General features: G+C 50.9%; 1 protein-coding gene across 10 annotated transcripts in view; it reads right to left on the bottom strand.

The window, feature by feature from the left end:
• Positions 1–5671, bottom strand: part of ATP11A (ATPase phospholipid transporting 11A) — a 184143-nt gene extending 178472 nt beyond the window's left edge. For 6 of the 10 annotated variants that reach the window (XM_058438082.1, XM_032151380.2, XM_032151382.2 and 3 more), the window contains exon 1: positions 5274–5671. In XM_058438082.1, the coding sequence (XP_058294065.1) occupies positions 5274–5312 (39 nt within the window). In that variant the 5' untranslated portion in view covers positions 5313–5671. The remainder of the gene's footprint in view (positions 1–5273) is intronic. The other 4 variants (XM_032151388.2, XM_032151387.2, XM_032151389.2 and 1 more) reach the window with 1 other exon arrangement.
• Positions 5672–15911: the final 10240 nt, after the last annotated feature.

Below are 15911 nucleotides of genomic sequence, written 5' to 3'. Positions count from 1 at the left end.
TCCAAGCACCAAAGAACAATTTGTATTTTGGGTTTCAGGGTTTAATACATCTGTAAATAGAGGATTTCATGTGTAGTTAAGCAACTATGTATTTTTGTTCATGGATTCAACACAATTTTAACTAATGGTAAACTGAAGACAGTGTTCTCATCCCTAGAAATTTAACTGACTATAGCCAAACCTAATAATATAAACTTTTTTCCCCCTAGGTTATTAAATTCACTCCCTGGCAAGAAATAAAAGCACCTCAAGGTGCTTGTTCCTAATAAGCAGATATTCAACAGGGCTCCAAAAAGCAATGGAAATGATTCAACCTTTGTGTAGACACAAAGGTGAAATTATGCATCTAGGCAGACGGCTTTAGAATGTCCAGGTGGAAGACATAAGGCCCTGAAGACAAGGGTGCTTGGTGAACTCGTGTGATGAGCTGCCTGGTTAAACACTTGTTAATTATGAACATTTTACGAGTCTGTACTGCAGGCTTGCCACCACACTGCTGGAGACAGATTATTAGTCTTGGATTCCATGCCTCAGGATTCACTTATTTCAAATACCTGAAGACCTTGGCAGCTAAAGCAGCTTAACTTAGTGCTCCCGTGGTGTAGACTCCAGCTGAACAACAGCAAGGCCCCACCGGATCGTCTAATCCCGGATTAGGACAAGAAACTCCAAAATTATGTGGCATTTCTAAAGTTTTAAAACAGGGGCTGGCATAACTGAGTTAAATAAATAAGTCTGTCTTTCAGAAGGGGCAACCTCACAGTTGAACACTGATGTTCGCATTACACACCATTCGGTAATAAATAAAAGAAGCAGATATGTATGCATGCATATAAGTAGCTGGACTTTCTAGAAGTAGTTTAACACTCTAATATAGCACTGCTTGAAGTTCTTGGGAAGCAAAAATGTTTATTTTTCTCTTAGAAAAAACTTGTAACAGTTTGTGTTGAAAGTAATTATCCACTGTCAACAAGGAAAGCCTTCAGATCTTTCAATGTTTTCTATCTTAGAAGGTTAGAAATATGTTAAGAAGCAAGAATGGTAAGGTAGAAACAAGCAGAAGCTTTGACAGGCAAAAGAACAAAACTAACAAGGAATATCTGGGCTGAATCATTGAAAAAGGATTACAGGACCATAACAAGACTGAGTTCTTGACCCACAGAACTCTGAAGAAAAAGCAAATGCCCTACACGGAGGCATGGAAGGGAAGAGGGAGGGGAAGCATCCTGCCCGGGCCGGGATGCTCAGCCTTACAGAGATCGAGGGCCATTTTACCACGGTGTTGTATAGCTTTCTGAATCCTACCTGAGCTCCACACCATGCTCAGTGTCAGGATGCCCGGTTTACCTCTCCTGTGACCCCCGATGCCAGCAGGCCGGGACCCACAGGTAGCTGAGCAACAGAACTGGCAGGCCACCGATTTGCTCTCTCCCCAGCCAACCCTACCCAGGGACTCAGCTATGTTAACAGCCAGGCATGACAAATGGACTGAGAGCTTCCCCATTCTTGGCTCTCCACCCAGATTACCTCATTCAGCCCTCACAATAGCTATGAGTACTGCTCTTACCCTCAGAGGAGAAAACTGAGGCAGAGGGAATTACGCCACTTGCCCAAGGCCACATGGCTAAGAAGGGCAGGGAGGCTCCCACTCAGCATTCAGGCCACTGCCCAGAGAGTATCTAAGAAAAGTATCTAAGCTACCCGCTGAGGCTGCCCTGGTTTCTCTCGGAACTTAAACTACCTGAATCAGTGTTGCCCACCTAACAACTCTGAAGAGGAAATGGAACTAGCTCTCCATCCACACTGTCAAAAATACTCTTATTTATTTCGAGACGAGTTTCGCTCTTGTTGCCCAGGCTGGAGTGCAATGGTATGATCTCAGCTCACTGCAACCTCCGCCTTCTGGGCTCAAGCAATTCTCCTGCCTCAGCCTCCTGAGTAGCTGGGATTACAGGCACCCGCCACCACGCGCGGCTAATTTTTTGTATTTTTAGTAGAGACGGGGTTTCACCATGTTGGCCAGGTTGGTCTTGAACTACTGATGTCAGGTGATGCACCCGCCTCGGCCTCCCAAAGTGCTGGGATTACAGGCATAAGCCACCGCGCCTGGCCTAAAAGTGCTTTTAAAGTGTTACATCATGGAGGTCAAACTACCTCATGGCACATGCACTACCCCATGGCTCATATGCTACCCCACAGCACATACACTACTCCACAATACATACGTCAGTCCACAGCATACCCGTACCTCACGGTTCCCACAGCACATACACCACCCCATAGAGCATACACCACCCCATGGCACACACGCTCTCCCCTATGCCCCCCACAGCACATACATCACCCCAGGGAGCATACACTACCCCACGGCACATACACTACCCCACAGCACACACGCTTTTCCCCGTGCCCCCCAGAGCACATACATCACCCCAGGGAGCATACACTACTCCATAAGCACAAGCACTTCCTCGTGGTATAGAAACACCGCACCATTTACAAATACAAAGTATCTCTGCATGGCTCTTTTCCATCCAAACACCCAAACCACCAGTAACGCACAGTGTGGAGTACCCTGGCTACCCTGGCCTAACCTTCATCTGTTCTCTCACTCATTTGCCTCCGCTATCTCTCCAGAGCTAACCCACAATAAAATGCCTACAGCAATGTTTTCCAAGGACTTCTTTATCTTTTAGCCACCCTCACACATCAGAAGGAGCTGGAAAGCTCTCTTTGTCCCAGGAATTCTATGTGAACACCAAGAAGGAACAGGGTCTATTTATCTATCCTTTTTAATAAAGTAAGTCACATAAGGAAACCATGAGGAAATGTGAGTATTCAATCCCAGACTCTCTTTTCTGTAGCAAAAGGAAATATAATTTAGTCCTACATAGTGGATGATAATGAAATTACAAGAAAACAGATCATGACTCTTTCTGGAAAAAGTCAAATTAGTTTAATACCAGAGACATGAACTTAAAATGATAGAGATGAATGGCTTTGTGTGTAAATATGGGTGAGGTAGCCAGATGAATACACTGCAAAAAACACATGCGGAATGAGAAAAACAGAAATAACATTATCCCACAACTTGTATTCCCAAGACATTATCCAATAATGTATACGCTGGAAAAGTTCACTAAAGAATATTTACCCCTTAAATTAAAAGAAAATGTGATGCGATAGGCGTAATAATACAGCAAAGGGGAATTAAAAATGCAAGCTATGCAAACGCTTATATAGATCTATATAACAGAAAACAGCTGAAGGCCTGGAGAAAGGGAGTCAAGCATCAAAACTGGACGTCTGTCTGTCCCCCTCCCAAGATGAAGGGGTCAGGAACTGGCTGGGAAGGGGGGATTCTCCAGAGGGCGAGCTGGGCTGGCCCATCCATCTCTCATTTCTATGGAAAGAGGCTGCACATTAGCCCCACAACGTGACCCTCCTTTTTAACACTGAGTGTTAGAAGGGAACGGAATGAACTGGGAACACCGCGGGCACGTGTAAAGTGAATGTTAGTCCCTTCCCTCTTCCATTTCGCTCGAAGGAAACAAAGCAGGAAAATAAGTTGTCTAGGGACCCACACTTCTGAGCGACACAACTGAGAACAGAAGCTTCCGCCCAATAAAGCATTTCTCTTACACGGCAGGTTACCTACAGTCGCTGCGATTGGGTCTTCTATAACGTTACCACAGTGAAACACAGGTTTACCACTCGCGTTAGGATTTGAACTGGGGGCTCGAGCACCAGTGAGGGAGTAACACAAGGCTCCTGGAGCCAAGCCTTTCAAGATCTAGCATCGGAATCATCAGAATCACCACGGGTGAGTTCTCTCCACTTAAGTAAATCAGGCTGACCTTCCTAAGGCTTCCCCGAGATCAGGAAACAACGTAAGGTGCACTCAAGTCTCCTTGACTCTCCGAGGTTTTTGGTTAAAAAATAAATCCGGAGGAAAGCATTGACCTGGCAGCCCCCACTGAAAAGAAACCTATCTTTGGCCAAGGTCTCCTATTTAAAGAAAGCTCATAAATACGAAAGGCTGCCTGAGGTAATTCCTATGCCAGGAAAGAACAAAGTTCCCATAATGCTGCCCTCTCTAGTATCAAACCCGGTGCATGCGACTTCTCGAACCTGTGACTGACCATTGACCGCTAGCCTCTATGGAACAATGAAGCCTCTTGTGCAAGACAGTGGCAGGAAACGCTGTGCTTGGGACAGTTTTCTTCCTCTCCTACACACACACACACACACACACACACACATACACACCCTTTTTTTTTTTTTTGAGACGAAGTCTCGCTCTCTTACCCAGGTTGGAGTACAGTGGCTCGATCTCGGCTCACTGCAACCTCCGCTTCCCGGGTTCAAGCGATTCTCCTGCCTCAGCCTCCTGAGTAGCTGGGATCACAGGGGCCCACCACCACGGCCCGGCTAATTTTTGTATTTTTTAGTACAGACGGGGTTTCACCACGTCGGTCAGGCTGATCTCAAACTCCTGACCTCGTGATCCGCCCGCCTCGGCCTCCCAAAGTGCTGGGATTACAGGCGTGAGCCACCGCGCCCGGCCACACACCCCTTTTTACACCTAACGCCAGGGATGCCGGTTTCCCCCTCCTCTGGTGTAAAACAAAGTCAACTTTTCCCCTTCCGAGTCTTCCCTCCTGAGCTCTTCACTTGCTTATCACTGAAGGAGCAGATTCCAAAGGAACGCAAGAAGACCCCGGACTTCTGATCTAATTGGTTACTTTAAGGTAAAAAATAAAAAGATTCCAAACTCTGCTTCTGAATCCCCCAAGGGTGTTAAAGAACAAACACAATTGCTACCTTTTTCTGCAGAAGTGTAACGCTTCCTCCCAATCCCTTAATCTTACAGACACGGCTGCGCGGAAGCCGCATCTGAAGGTTCCTCCCCGGACCCGGGCCCCGGCGGGGTCCAAGTTGGCTCTCTCCGGGCGCCCGGTCCGCCAGGACGGCTCGAACCCCAGCCAGCCTCTCCGAGGGACCCCCAGGGCGCTGCGGGCTGGAAGGGGGCGCGAAGCGGCCGCGGCCAGGGAGCAGGTGGCGACCCGGGGCGGCGGCCCCGCGCTGTGCCCACCTAGACCCCGTCGGAAGCCCCAGGGTGTCAACTCCGAGGCCCCTCTCCAGCATCCCGCTCGCCTCCGGGGGCGGTCAGCGTCCCAGACATCGGAGCCCTACCGGGACCCCGGGGCTGGACCGGCCGGCCCGCGTCTGTCTGGTCCCCGGGTCCCCCAGCCCGCCCCGGGAGCACTTACGTATCTGTGCACGAGCGTCCGCACGAGGCTGCAGTCCATGGCTCCTCCGGCCGCTCCCGCTCCGCCGTTCAGCGCCCCCGCGCCCGGCTCGGCGCGCCCATGGGCTCCGGGGTACTAGTGCGGCCGCGCCCCCCGCTCCGGTCACGGCCTCGGCGCGCCGGGCGGTGCAGGGGGCGGCCGCGGCCCCTCCGCGCTCATGCCCGGCCCGGCCGGCGAATGCTGGGTCCGCGGCCCCGCGCGTCGGCAGCTGCTCCACTGGCGGCAAGACTGCTGCTCGGGGCCGCGCGCGCGCTCTGGCGCCTTCTCTCTCCCCGTCGGTCCGCCCGCTCGGTTGGGCTCGGCTGGAGCACCCCGGCCGCGGCGGAGCCTGCGCTCTGCTCCTCCCGAGTCTCCTCCTCCCCGGCCCGCCGCCCTCTGGAGCCTCCGGGCCCCGCTGGCTCCTGCCCCTGCTCCGGGTGCGCACGTCACCGGCGCAAGTGAGCATGCGCCCCGCGGCCGCAGCCCCCGCCCGCCCCGCGCCCACACCCGCGCTCGCACCCGCGCGCCAGCCCTGCCCCCTCGCGCCTCGGCCCGGGCCCCAGACCCTGGGGGGCAGAGGGCAGAGGTCAGAGGCCGCGGGGAGGAACCCCCTGTTGCTTCCGCCTCCCGGGGCGCAGGCGCGGGGCGCGGCGGGGAAGGGACTCGGCACTGGGGGAACCCGGAGTTTCAGCCAGGGTCCCAGGGCTTCCTTCCCAGGTTCCTGTCGGAAAACTTTTCTCCTCCGCCCGGAAGCCTCGATGGGGCAGTGAGATCGCGGGGCGAGGGGGGAGTGTGGGAGGGGGCCGCGGGGAGAGAGCGGGAGTCCGGCTGGGTGGGAGATCTCCTAAGCCGAAGCTGGGTCTCGCCCCAGCGTGGCGCCACCGACCCGCAGGCTTTTCCTGCTCTGCAGGTGGAGAGACACAGGGACGCTCCTCAGGTGCTGCCCCGGGCTGCCAGCCTGTCAGTGGGAGGGGAGGGTGCAGACCAGAGGCCCCTGGTTCCGAAACCCCTCTGGCCCTCTGTCTCCAAAGCTGCGACAGCAGAAGACACTTAGGTGGCCTGAGGGGCTGGTGAACCACGGAGGAGATCAGCTCCGCCTGGTCTCCAGCTCGCGGTGGCATGTCCTTAATGCTGCTGGCTTTGAACTGGACTGAGAACTATACCACACAAACAGCACCATTTCAATCCCAGAGAATGCCTCTGTTCTCCCTTGGGTGACCTGGCCGGGTAACAAACACTTGTTCTCTAATTCCACGGTCAGCCTTGACTTAATTGAGGTACTTGGTTTCCAACTTCCTGTCTTGCTGCCACAGATAATCACTGATGAAACCAAACAGGCAACACCTTTTGGTGGCCTGTGGAGAGCGCTGCCCCGTCTGGGTCTTAGGAATGCAATTGAGTATGAATGTTCTCCCGAGTGCTTGTAGAAGAGAGATGGTGTTGGCCACCTTTTAGACGAAAAGAAATGAGTACTAGTGAACACTAATCATTGTGACTAAACAGTAAACGGCTCCCATTTCTTGTGGGCTAAAGCACCGATTCTTCATTTTCCATCCCAGCCTGTCCTGCTCTGGCCTGCCCTGTGCTCAGGAAGCTGTGGTCCCCCTCAGTGGATCTTCACCCACAGGGACACCTGCTGCGGACCAGGTAAGAGAGAGGCAGGGGCCTCCGCCCCCTCCTTCTTGGCCTGGCCCCACACCCGCCAGTGTTGGTTTCCCTCTGTGGCTGCGATTCTTCCTGGGTGCCCTTTCCATTGCATAACTCCTCCGGGCTCTACGAACAGAGCTTCTCCCCGCCCCCAGGCCTCTTAGGGCGAGACATGTCGGTCTGCCATTGTTGCTGGTCCCTAAGTAGCAGCACCCTTTGAAGGATCCTTGAACCATGATCGCACCACAACAAACAGTCCTTCATCAAACTCGCTTCCCAATCCCCTCCCAAGAACACCTTCAGTTTCCTGCAAGAACGCTGACTGCTGGAGCCAGATTTTGACTAAGCTTCTACCTTGTAAATGGTGACTGTGGGATTGGGGTCGAGGCGCAGTCAGAGGTTTATAAGGCACTAGATCAAGGCTGCCTGTCTGTCAGGAGTGTCTGCTTTATTCAGTGGTAAATGTGAATTGTTTTTCATTCTGTTGTGAATACTCTTGGTTGCCAATGCAGCAGCCATGCCCTCTCTATCCTTGCTGGTTCAGGTATCCACTCTCTGTGCGCTGAGGGTAAACTCTGTCTCTTGAGCAAATCCTGGTAACTCCATTTCTATTTCCAACGATTGGCTTCAAACAAGCTCAAGTCAATGAGTCCCAATAGGAAGCCTGCTGGGGGTTGTCTGGCAAAGGTTTTCTCACTCCTACAGGAGCATAAAGCGGAAATGCTCCTTTTTCCCTGGTGGATGTTGCATTCCCTGTCTGGATGCAATGCCTGGTGCTCTGCAGCCCTTTGCACCCACGAGAGAAGGTGGCTGGAAGAGCATCTTCACCCTGGGGTGGCCGCCTGGGAAGATGAGAAGAGCAAGAGTCCTTGGTGGCACAATCAGGCAATTCACCAAAATCCTGCTGCCCTCACCTGGAATTTCCTGCTATGAGAGACGTCTTCGTTTAAACCACATAAGCTGGATTTTCTGTTTCTAACACATGTCAGCATCTTCACAGTAAATCTAAGAAAAAAAAATCAGGACTATTAAAAAACAAAGTCCAACTCACCCTGTGCTATGGTCTGAAAGTGTCCTCCCAAATTCACATGTGGAAACCTAATCCCAAATACCTAATCCCTAATCCCAAATATTAAGAGGTGGTGGCCTTGGGAGGTGATTAGGAATGGGATTAATGCCCTTTAAAACTGAGGTTTTTGGGAGCCTGCTTGCCCTTTCTGCCATATGAAGATGCTTAGAAGAGGCCTTCTGTGAGGCAGAGAACTTTTCTCAGACGCCAGATCTGCTGGGACCTTGATCTTGGATTTCTCAGCCTTCAGAACTGTGGGAAGCAAACGTCTGTGTATATGAATAGCCATCTAAAGGATTTTGTTACAGCAGCCTGAGCAGACTAAGACACCCTGTGCGTCAGTTATTTTTGGCTGTGTCATGAGTGACCGCGATTGCAGGAGCTGAAACAACAGTGAGTGGGTTACCGTTTCTCAGGACCCTGAGGAATCGGCGAGATGGTGCTTCTGCTGCACCTGGTGTTGGCTGGGATTGTCCTGCAGCTACAGGGGCTGGAAGGTTCCTTTGGCTCTAGTCACATAGCTGGGATCTCAGCTGGGGCGATAAAACACTGGGGGCAGGCCGGCCTTGCTGTCTCTCTCTCTCTCTGGCTTCTCATCATTCAGTGGTCTAGCCTGAGTTTTTTACATGGCAGCTCAGGAGGGTCAATGTGGACACTATACAGCCTGTAAGGCCTGGGTTTGGAAGTCCGAGAATATGACTTCTACCATGTTCTGTTGGCGAATATAAATTCCGAGGCCAGCCTAGATTCAAGGGATAAGGACATAGATTTCACTCCTTGATGGGAGGATCCCATGTACAGACAGGGATCCTTATGAGGGATTATGAGAACTCCTCCTAATCCTTATGAGGGATTATCATACAGAGAATTTATGGGGGATTATCTTTGGAAATAATCTACCATAGACTGACTAAACGATAATGTAATGTGTTGGTGCCCCTCACAGTGAGTTCAAAAGTGAAATGACTGCCAGAAACTCCAGGGCCTACAAGTTTCTTCCTTCACATCCAAGCAAAAGGAGAGACTTCACAGTGATGGACCAGCTAAGTCACATGCCCACTCCTGGCCAGTCTGTCACACGAGTAGCAGAGTCCCTGAGATGATCGGCTTAGGCCGGAGGTCAGTGCACATCACCAAACTAGTAAGTGTCCAAGGGGAATGAAATTGTCTTCACCTCAAGTAACCAGGACCAACCCCCGACCCACTGCGAGCACAGCTGCTTCACAGTGCTGGAGGAATGGGATGAATGAGGAGGAGGCAACAGCTAGGAGGCCAACCCCAAGACGTGAAATTGTAGGTTTGCAAATGGGTGCTTCAGGTGACACCCTGGCCACACCCTCACCTACACACAGACTCATAAACACCCATCCTGCATTCCTCCCTCTACCTTTCTTTCCAAAGAAATCTTGGATTCATTGGCCCCAAGTGAAAAAAACTGGGGGGAAATAAGGGAGTGGGGGCAGAAAGTCTTCCTGTAAAGACAGTTCAAACGAATTATTGCACCGAGACCTGAAACGACAAACCTAAAGCCAGAGCTAACTGCTTTAGACACAACCAGGAAGTGTGAATTATTAATGAATGTCATTTTGGTGCTAGAAAGAGCTATTACCTGAGGGTAGTGACTCAAGCTGGGCCTCCAAGGGCAAACAGCCTTGCTCCTCCAAGTTACTGGCCCATGCTGCGCACACGTGTCTTGAGTCGCTATCCCCACAGGTCCAGAATTACCTAGGTGACCATCTCCCCAGGGATTGGTCCTAAAGTTCTTTTTTTTTTCCTTTGAAACAGAGTCTCGCTCCGTCTCCCAGGCTGGAGTGCAATGGTGCAATCCCAGCTCATCACAACCTCTGACCCCCAGGTTCAAGCGATTCTACTGCCTCAGCCTCCTCAGTAGCTGGGATTACAGGCACCCACCACCACACCTGGCTAATTTTTGAATTTTTGGTAGAGATGGGGTTTCGCCATGTTGCCCAGGCTGGTCTTGAACTCCTGACCTCAGGTGATCCACCTGCCTCAGCCTCTCAAAGTGCTGGGATTACAGGTATGAGCCACTGCACCCAGCCCCTAGAGTTCTTCAATGGCAGAAACGTCACTTTCTGCCCCTCCGCAGGCCATTCTCTAACCTCCCTGGTCCCTTGGTCTGGAATCGTCTGCCCCACCCCATGTTTGGCCCCTCTTAGTCACTCTCAGATGCCATCTCTCCCTACACCTGCCTGGGTTCCGGCTCGATTATGATTAATCACTTCCCCACTTAGCATTCCTAATGCCACCACTTAGTAAAGCTTAGTTATTTTTCCACAGCAGGATTTCTCAACCCCAGTTATAGATTAAACTCACTTAGGGATTTTTTTTTTAACCAATAGCACTTCCCCAGGCTGAGCGTGGTGGCTCACGCCTATATTTCCAGCACTTTGAGAGGCCAAGGTGGGACGATTAGACAACATAGCAAGACCCCATCTCTACAAAAAAACACAAAAAAATAAAATTAGCTGGGCATGGTGGCCCACACCTGTAGTCCCAGCTACTCTGGAAGCTGAGGTAGGAGGATTGCTTGAGCCCGGGAGGTTGAGGCTGCAATGAGTTCTGATCATGCCACTGCACTGCAGCCTGGGTGACAGAGTGAGACTGTCTCAAATAATAATACTAATAAAATAGCACTTCCCAGGCAGCGTTTCTCCCAGATACTTTGACCCAGTTGGTTTGGAGTGAGGTCCAAGCTTTTATAAAAGCTCCCAGTGTAGCAGGTTTCAGACTCATTCATCTCAATGTCTGTCTCCCACCTGAACGTGAACCTGTTGGATGATCAGTTATCATCAGTTATCAACCTTTCCCTCCTCAGGCAAAGCGTGGTGCTCAACAGATGCTGAAAGAATTATACATAAGCTGCTATTTTAGCCAATGAGCATTAACAAAATGAAGAGCGTAAGGTGTGAGCACTCGCAGAGTGAAAAGTGCCCTGTGCAAGGCCATCCATCCCGCATGACTCCTGTCACCGGGAAGGAGAGCTGCAGAGAGTGAGGTTCTGCTCAAACGCCCCCTGAAATCATCTGCCATGCTCTGCCAGGCCATTTGTCCTGGAACGTGACGTAGAACATTGTCTCCTGTTCCGGGGAAGGGCCACATATTCAACACAGCCCCCAAATGCCGAAGGAGCTGAGAAACCAAAGAATAAGCCAGACCAATGAAATTTGTCAGTAAAGGGTGTTTTATTGGGGGAACTTACAGACAGAAGCATGGTCTTGGGTGGCTGGAGGACAGGTAGGTCTCTGCCCCTGTCACCCCAGACCCAGGGCTCCTGTGCCGTAGGGAAGAGGTGTAAGCGCTCTTTGCAAGACAACTGAAGGCAGCCCTTCGGAACAGCCAAGAGTGGTAGATGTGTCATGGCCTATGATTTGTGTGATCACATCAAGGCCGACATGTTCCTACACTAGGGACAGGAAGTCACATAGGAATTGGGAGGCGCTCAGGGGACTGGCGCCGGTCTGAAGTCAGCATGGTGGATCAGCACCCAAGAGGGAGTCACTACTGGCTGGCCCCACATCTCCCCGTGCCCAGGAGGAGTTTGTGGGGCAGGGCCTCTGATTATTTTTGAAAATCTAGTTTAATTTGGTAATTACATTGGTGTCAAAAATGGAATAAGTTAAATTTCATTGTACTTCTTAATAAAAAAATATGAATGGCATGAGTGCCAATCTCAAAGCATAACAACATTTAATCTTCCAGACAATGCTGGTGTGAGCTCCGCGGAGAAAACTTTCACCACATCCTGGGACTCCTGGACATGCCTGGGTTTAGTTGTCACGGGATCTCATATTTGTTACTTTCACACCCATCCTGAGACTCAATGAGTTCTTGAATTCTGCACCTTTGAGACTTTTGTCTCCTCTGTCACTTGAAGTCTTTTTCTTCTAAAAGTTTCTTCCTTCAGGTGTTCAGATGCAGGTCAGGAGTGAGACTGGATAAGCTGTGGTCTCCAGGTCTTTTCTCCTAGACAAAGCGATCATTGGCTCCGTTTCACACCTGACAGTGAATCATGCAAAGTGGTTGCTTGTCCCAAAGCGAGCCTAATCAGGATTAATTTTGCTTCTCAATGTCCTATTTACTTTTTATTTCTCAGTGAGAATACAGGAAAGTATGCTAAGAATTCTTTTCTTATTTATTTTGTATACTCCCTTCTCCTTTGTTTTATTTCTCTAAAGGATCAGTGATTTTAATTCCAGTTTTCTTCCAGAAAAAAACAACTAAGTTCTGTAGTGCTTAAAATTACCAATAAAGTAATGAAAGCAATTTGTTGGAATCATCTGTCTGAACAGTAACTTTAATATAGACTATTATAGCTCCTCTCCAACAAAGTAAAGATGATAAGGTATCTGAAATAAGAGGTGGATGATAATTAGACATTTAGCATTATTCAAAGTAATTTGTACCTTTGCTCAAGCAAGTTGCTTAGATATTACATAACATCACTTTAATGAATGTTCAATTTATGAAAACCAAACTTTTTACTTTTAAAGGTAAAACTAAACTGTTTACTTTCTAGAAAACTGAGAACTCACCCCTTTGCTGTTTTTTTGTTTGTTTGTTTGTTTGTTTTTTCAGACAGTCTTGCTCTGTCCCCAGGCTGGAGTGCAATGACGCGATCTCGGCTCACTGCAACCTCTGCCTCCCAGGTTCAAGCAATTTTCCTGCCTCAGCCTCCCGAGTAGCTGGGATTACAGGCACCTGCCACCACACCTGGCTAATTTTTGTATTTTTAGTAGAGACAGGGTTTCGCCATGTTGGCCAGGCTGGTCTTGAATTACTGACCCCGTGATCCACGTGCCTCGGCCTCCCAAAGTGCTGGGATTACAGGCGTGAGCAACCGCGCCCGGCCACCCCTTTACTTTTTTAAACAGAAAGATAAAATGGTTTCCCTTAAAATATTTTTCATCTGTTGTAACTTATAAGAATACTTAAATATTCTTAGATAACTGGAAATTATCTCAGTCTACTCAAAAAGCCAAAAAAGTATGAAAAAAATGTAATGGTTTTGAATATATGCTGCTAAGTGAAGCCAGACTCAAGGGGCAAATATTGTAAGATTCCACTGATATGAGATCCCCAGAGAGGTAAAATCCATAGAGACAGAAAGTATGATAGAATGGGGCTTGACAGGGGCTGGGGTAAGGGAGGATTCGACGGGCACAGAGTTTCAGTTTGGGATGATGTAAAAGTCCTGGAATGGATGGCGGTGCTTGTACAACAGTGTGAGTGTCTAATACTTCATGCCACTGAACTGTGCACTTAAAATGGTTAAAATGGCAAATTGTATGTTATGTATATTTTACCAAATTAAAATTAAAAAAAATAGTGTTTCCAGAACCAGAGATAACTTTATGTTAATGTTCAATTATTCTGAGTTCCATTTCAGAAGACAGAGCTCATGAAGAAGAAAGCTCTTAAAACCAGTCAGGAGTTCAAGACCAGCCTGACCAACATAATGAAACCCCGTCTCTACTAAAAGTGTATGTATATATATTAGCCGGGTGTGGTGGCAGGTGCCTGTAATCCCAGCTACTCAGGAGGCTGAGGCGTGAGAATCCCTTTGAACCTGAGAGGCAGAGGTTGCAGTGAGCCGAGATCACCCCACTGCACTCCAGCCTGGACAACAGAGTGAGACTCTGTCTCAAAAAACCAAACAAAACAAACAAAAAACCAGCCAGTCACGGTAGTTCACATCTGAAATCCCAGCGCTTTGCAAGGCCGAGGCAGGCAGAACACTTGAACCCAGGAATTCGAAACCAGCCTAGGCAGCATAGGAAGACCCTGGTCTCTACAAAAAAAAAAAAAAAAAATTAGCTGGGTGTGGTCACTCACACCTGTGGTGCCAGCTACGCAGCAGGCTGAGGTGGGAGGATCACCTGAGCCTGGAAGGTTGAGGCTGCAGTGAGCTGTGATCATGCCACTACACTCCAGCCTGGGCCACAGAGCAAGACCCTGTCTCCAAACAACAAAAACAAAACATCGACGAGACCAATTTCTGCCTTAGTAACACACGTGAAGAAAAACTCTGATGCCGCCGTAGTTGTGTTGGCAGCCCACAACCTCACCACGTTGAATGTCGTGATACAGGCTGCACCTGTGCATGCTTCAGCTTAGATAACTTTAAGGGGGAGACAGAAGCTGGCGCTGGAGACCTGGCCATGTGCCGGGAATCTCACACCCACCTCTGTGCACTTCTGTAAACGGACGGCAACACGAGCGGTGGGCTCCACTGCTCCGGTTTTTCTGATGAGGAAACCTAAGTCCAAAATCCTACTGCTTGAAAGTGAAGGCAGGAATCACCCCCAGGTCAGCTGGATCCGAAGGCCACCACAGGCTTGTGGCTGGATCACCTGTCCCCTAATCATAGCCGTTCCCAGCCCGGTCTCTGCGGTCCGCTGGGCTGACCCACCTCAGGACAGCTGGGACCCACAGTGGGTGTCGGTGGTCTCTGGCACACACCTGCTTCTCCCTCACTCCCCCACTTCCCTCCAAGGCCCATCTTGCTAAGATGGAACAAGAGGGAATTGAGAACATCGGCTCTGCAGTCAGGGGAGGGCACGTTGCGTCCTGCAGCAATGCCTCAGCCTGCCGAGGCCCCTGCTTGCCTGTCTGCAGATGGCACAATCATGTCACCTACTTCTTGGATCCACAGAAAAAGACTGCCTGAGGCCGGGCACTAGGGACCACCTTCCCCAAGCGCGTTCCTCTCACCCGTCCGGCTGGGTCTCCTTGGCTTTCCCCGCCTTGTCCAGGGAAGGCCCTGGCCCAGGTCCACCTCTTCCTCCAGGTCCTGCCCTGCTGCCCTCCCGTGGATGTGGAAAGCAGGATGGCAGTGCCTCCCGGCGTGGGTCCCAGGGCCCTGCATTTCCCCACCACTCGATGACTCCTGACACCTACGAGCACTGGTGGTCTTGCCTCCAGGACACCTCTCCTGTGAGCCTGGCCCGCCCACCCTTTGCTGCAGTGAGCAGGGCAGATGCAGGAGGGGAGGAGGGCGTCGCCCACCCCTGCTGTCCCTCCACACTTGGCAGCATCAGTCTGGGAAAAATGGAGAGAGGTTTAAGCAGGTCCGGGAGAGAGGCCTCCCACTCCACGTGTCCCCCCACTCGCCTTTTATTAAGCATTGCTGCGGCTCACTGTCCAGTGGAAGGTGTCCAGAGGCAGGGCTGAGTTGAGAAGTGCATGGACCACGGACAGACGGGCTTGGGCTTGGGCTTGGGCTTGGTCCAACCTGAGACGCTGGCACCATGCGGGAGAGGGGAGCCCGGCACCCACCTCACTGCCTTCGAGCATGAAACGGGAGTGATGGGCCTGGCCCAGGGTGATGAGGAGAGCCAGATGGGCTGAGGCTCTGGAAGGTAGAGGGCTCTGTGGCATGTTTCCCCAGCTGGAGGGAAGATGGTCTGGGGGTGTGGTTAGTATCAGGGAGCAGAGAGACACCAGCTGAATGACAGAATCTGCATAAAGTGGCCAGCAGGCTGCCCAGCGCACAGTCTGCTTAGCAAGGCTTTTCCTTTCCGCTTGGTCCCTCCATCGGAGGCACAGAACCCGTGTTCTCCTGGTCACCGTAGTCCAGCGGCAGGTTCCTGATAGCTCACTTTCCCGCTGAGGTTCCACACAGTTTTCAAATTGCAGCCACAGCTTGGAGCCCTCCCCAGCCCCCACCTCGCAGCTATAACTGCTACTGTCTCCCTGAGGCACTCTTGTGACCTTTATAGGTCAGGCAACCTTGTGGCTGGTCCCATGACGCAGCCCGAGCTCGGATCAGCGGCTCATCACAGGCGCCTCCCTCCAGAACTGCCGGGCCCATCTTCAGGGAAGAGGCCCAGGCACGTGTATCTTTCAGAGGCTGACACCCCAGGTAAGAGTCTCTGCATTGAGCG

This window comes from Hylobates moloch, unplaced genomic scaffold, assembly GCF_009828535.3.
Source record: "Hylobates moloch isolate HMO894 unplaced genomic scaffold, HMol_V3 SCAFFOLD_4, whole genome shotgun sequence".
NCBI lineage: Eukaryota > Metazoa > Chordata > Mammalia > Primates > Hylobatidae > Hylobates > Hylobates moloch.
Note: the sequence above shows the minus strand (reverse complement) of the source record. Positions and strands in the feature narration are given on the sequence as shown.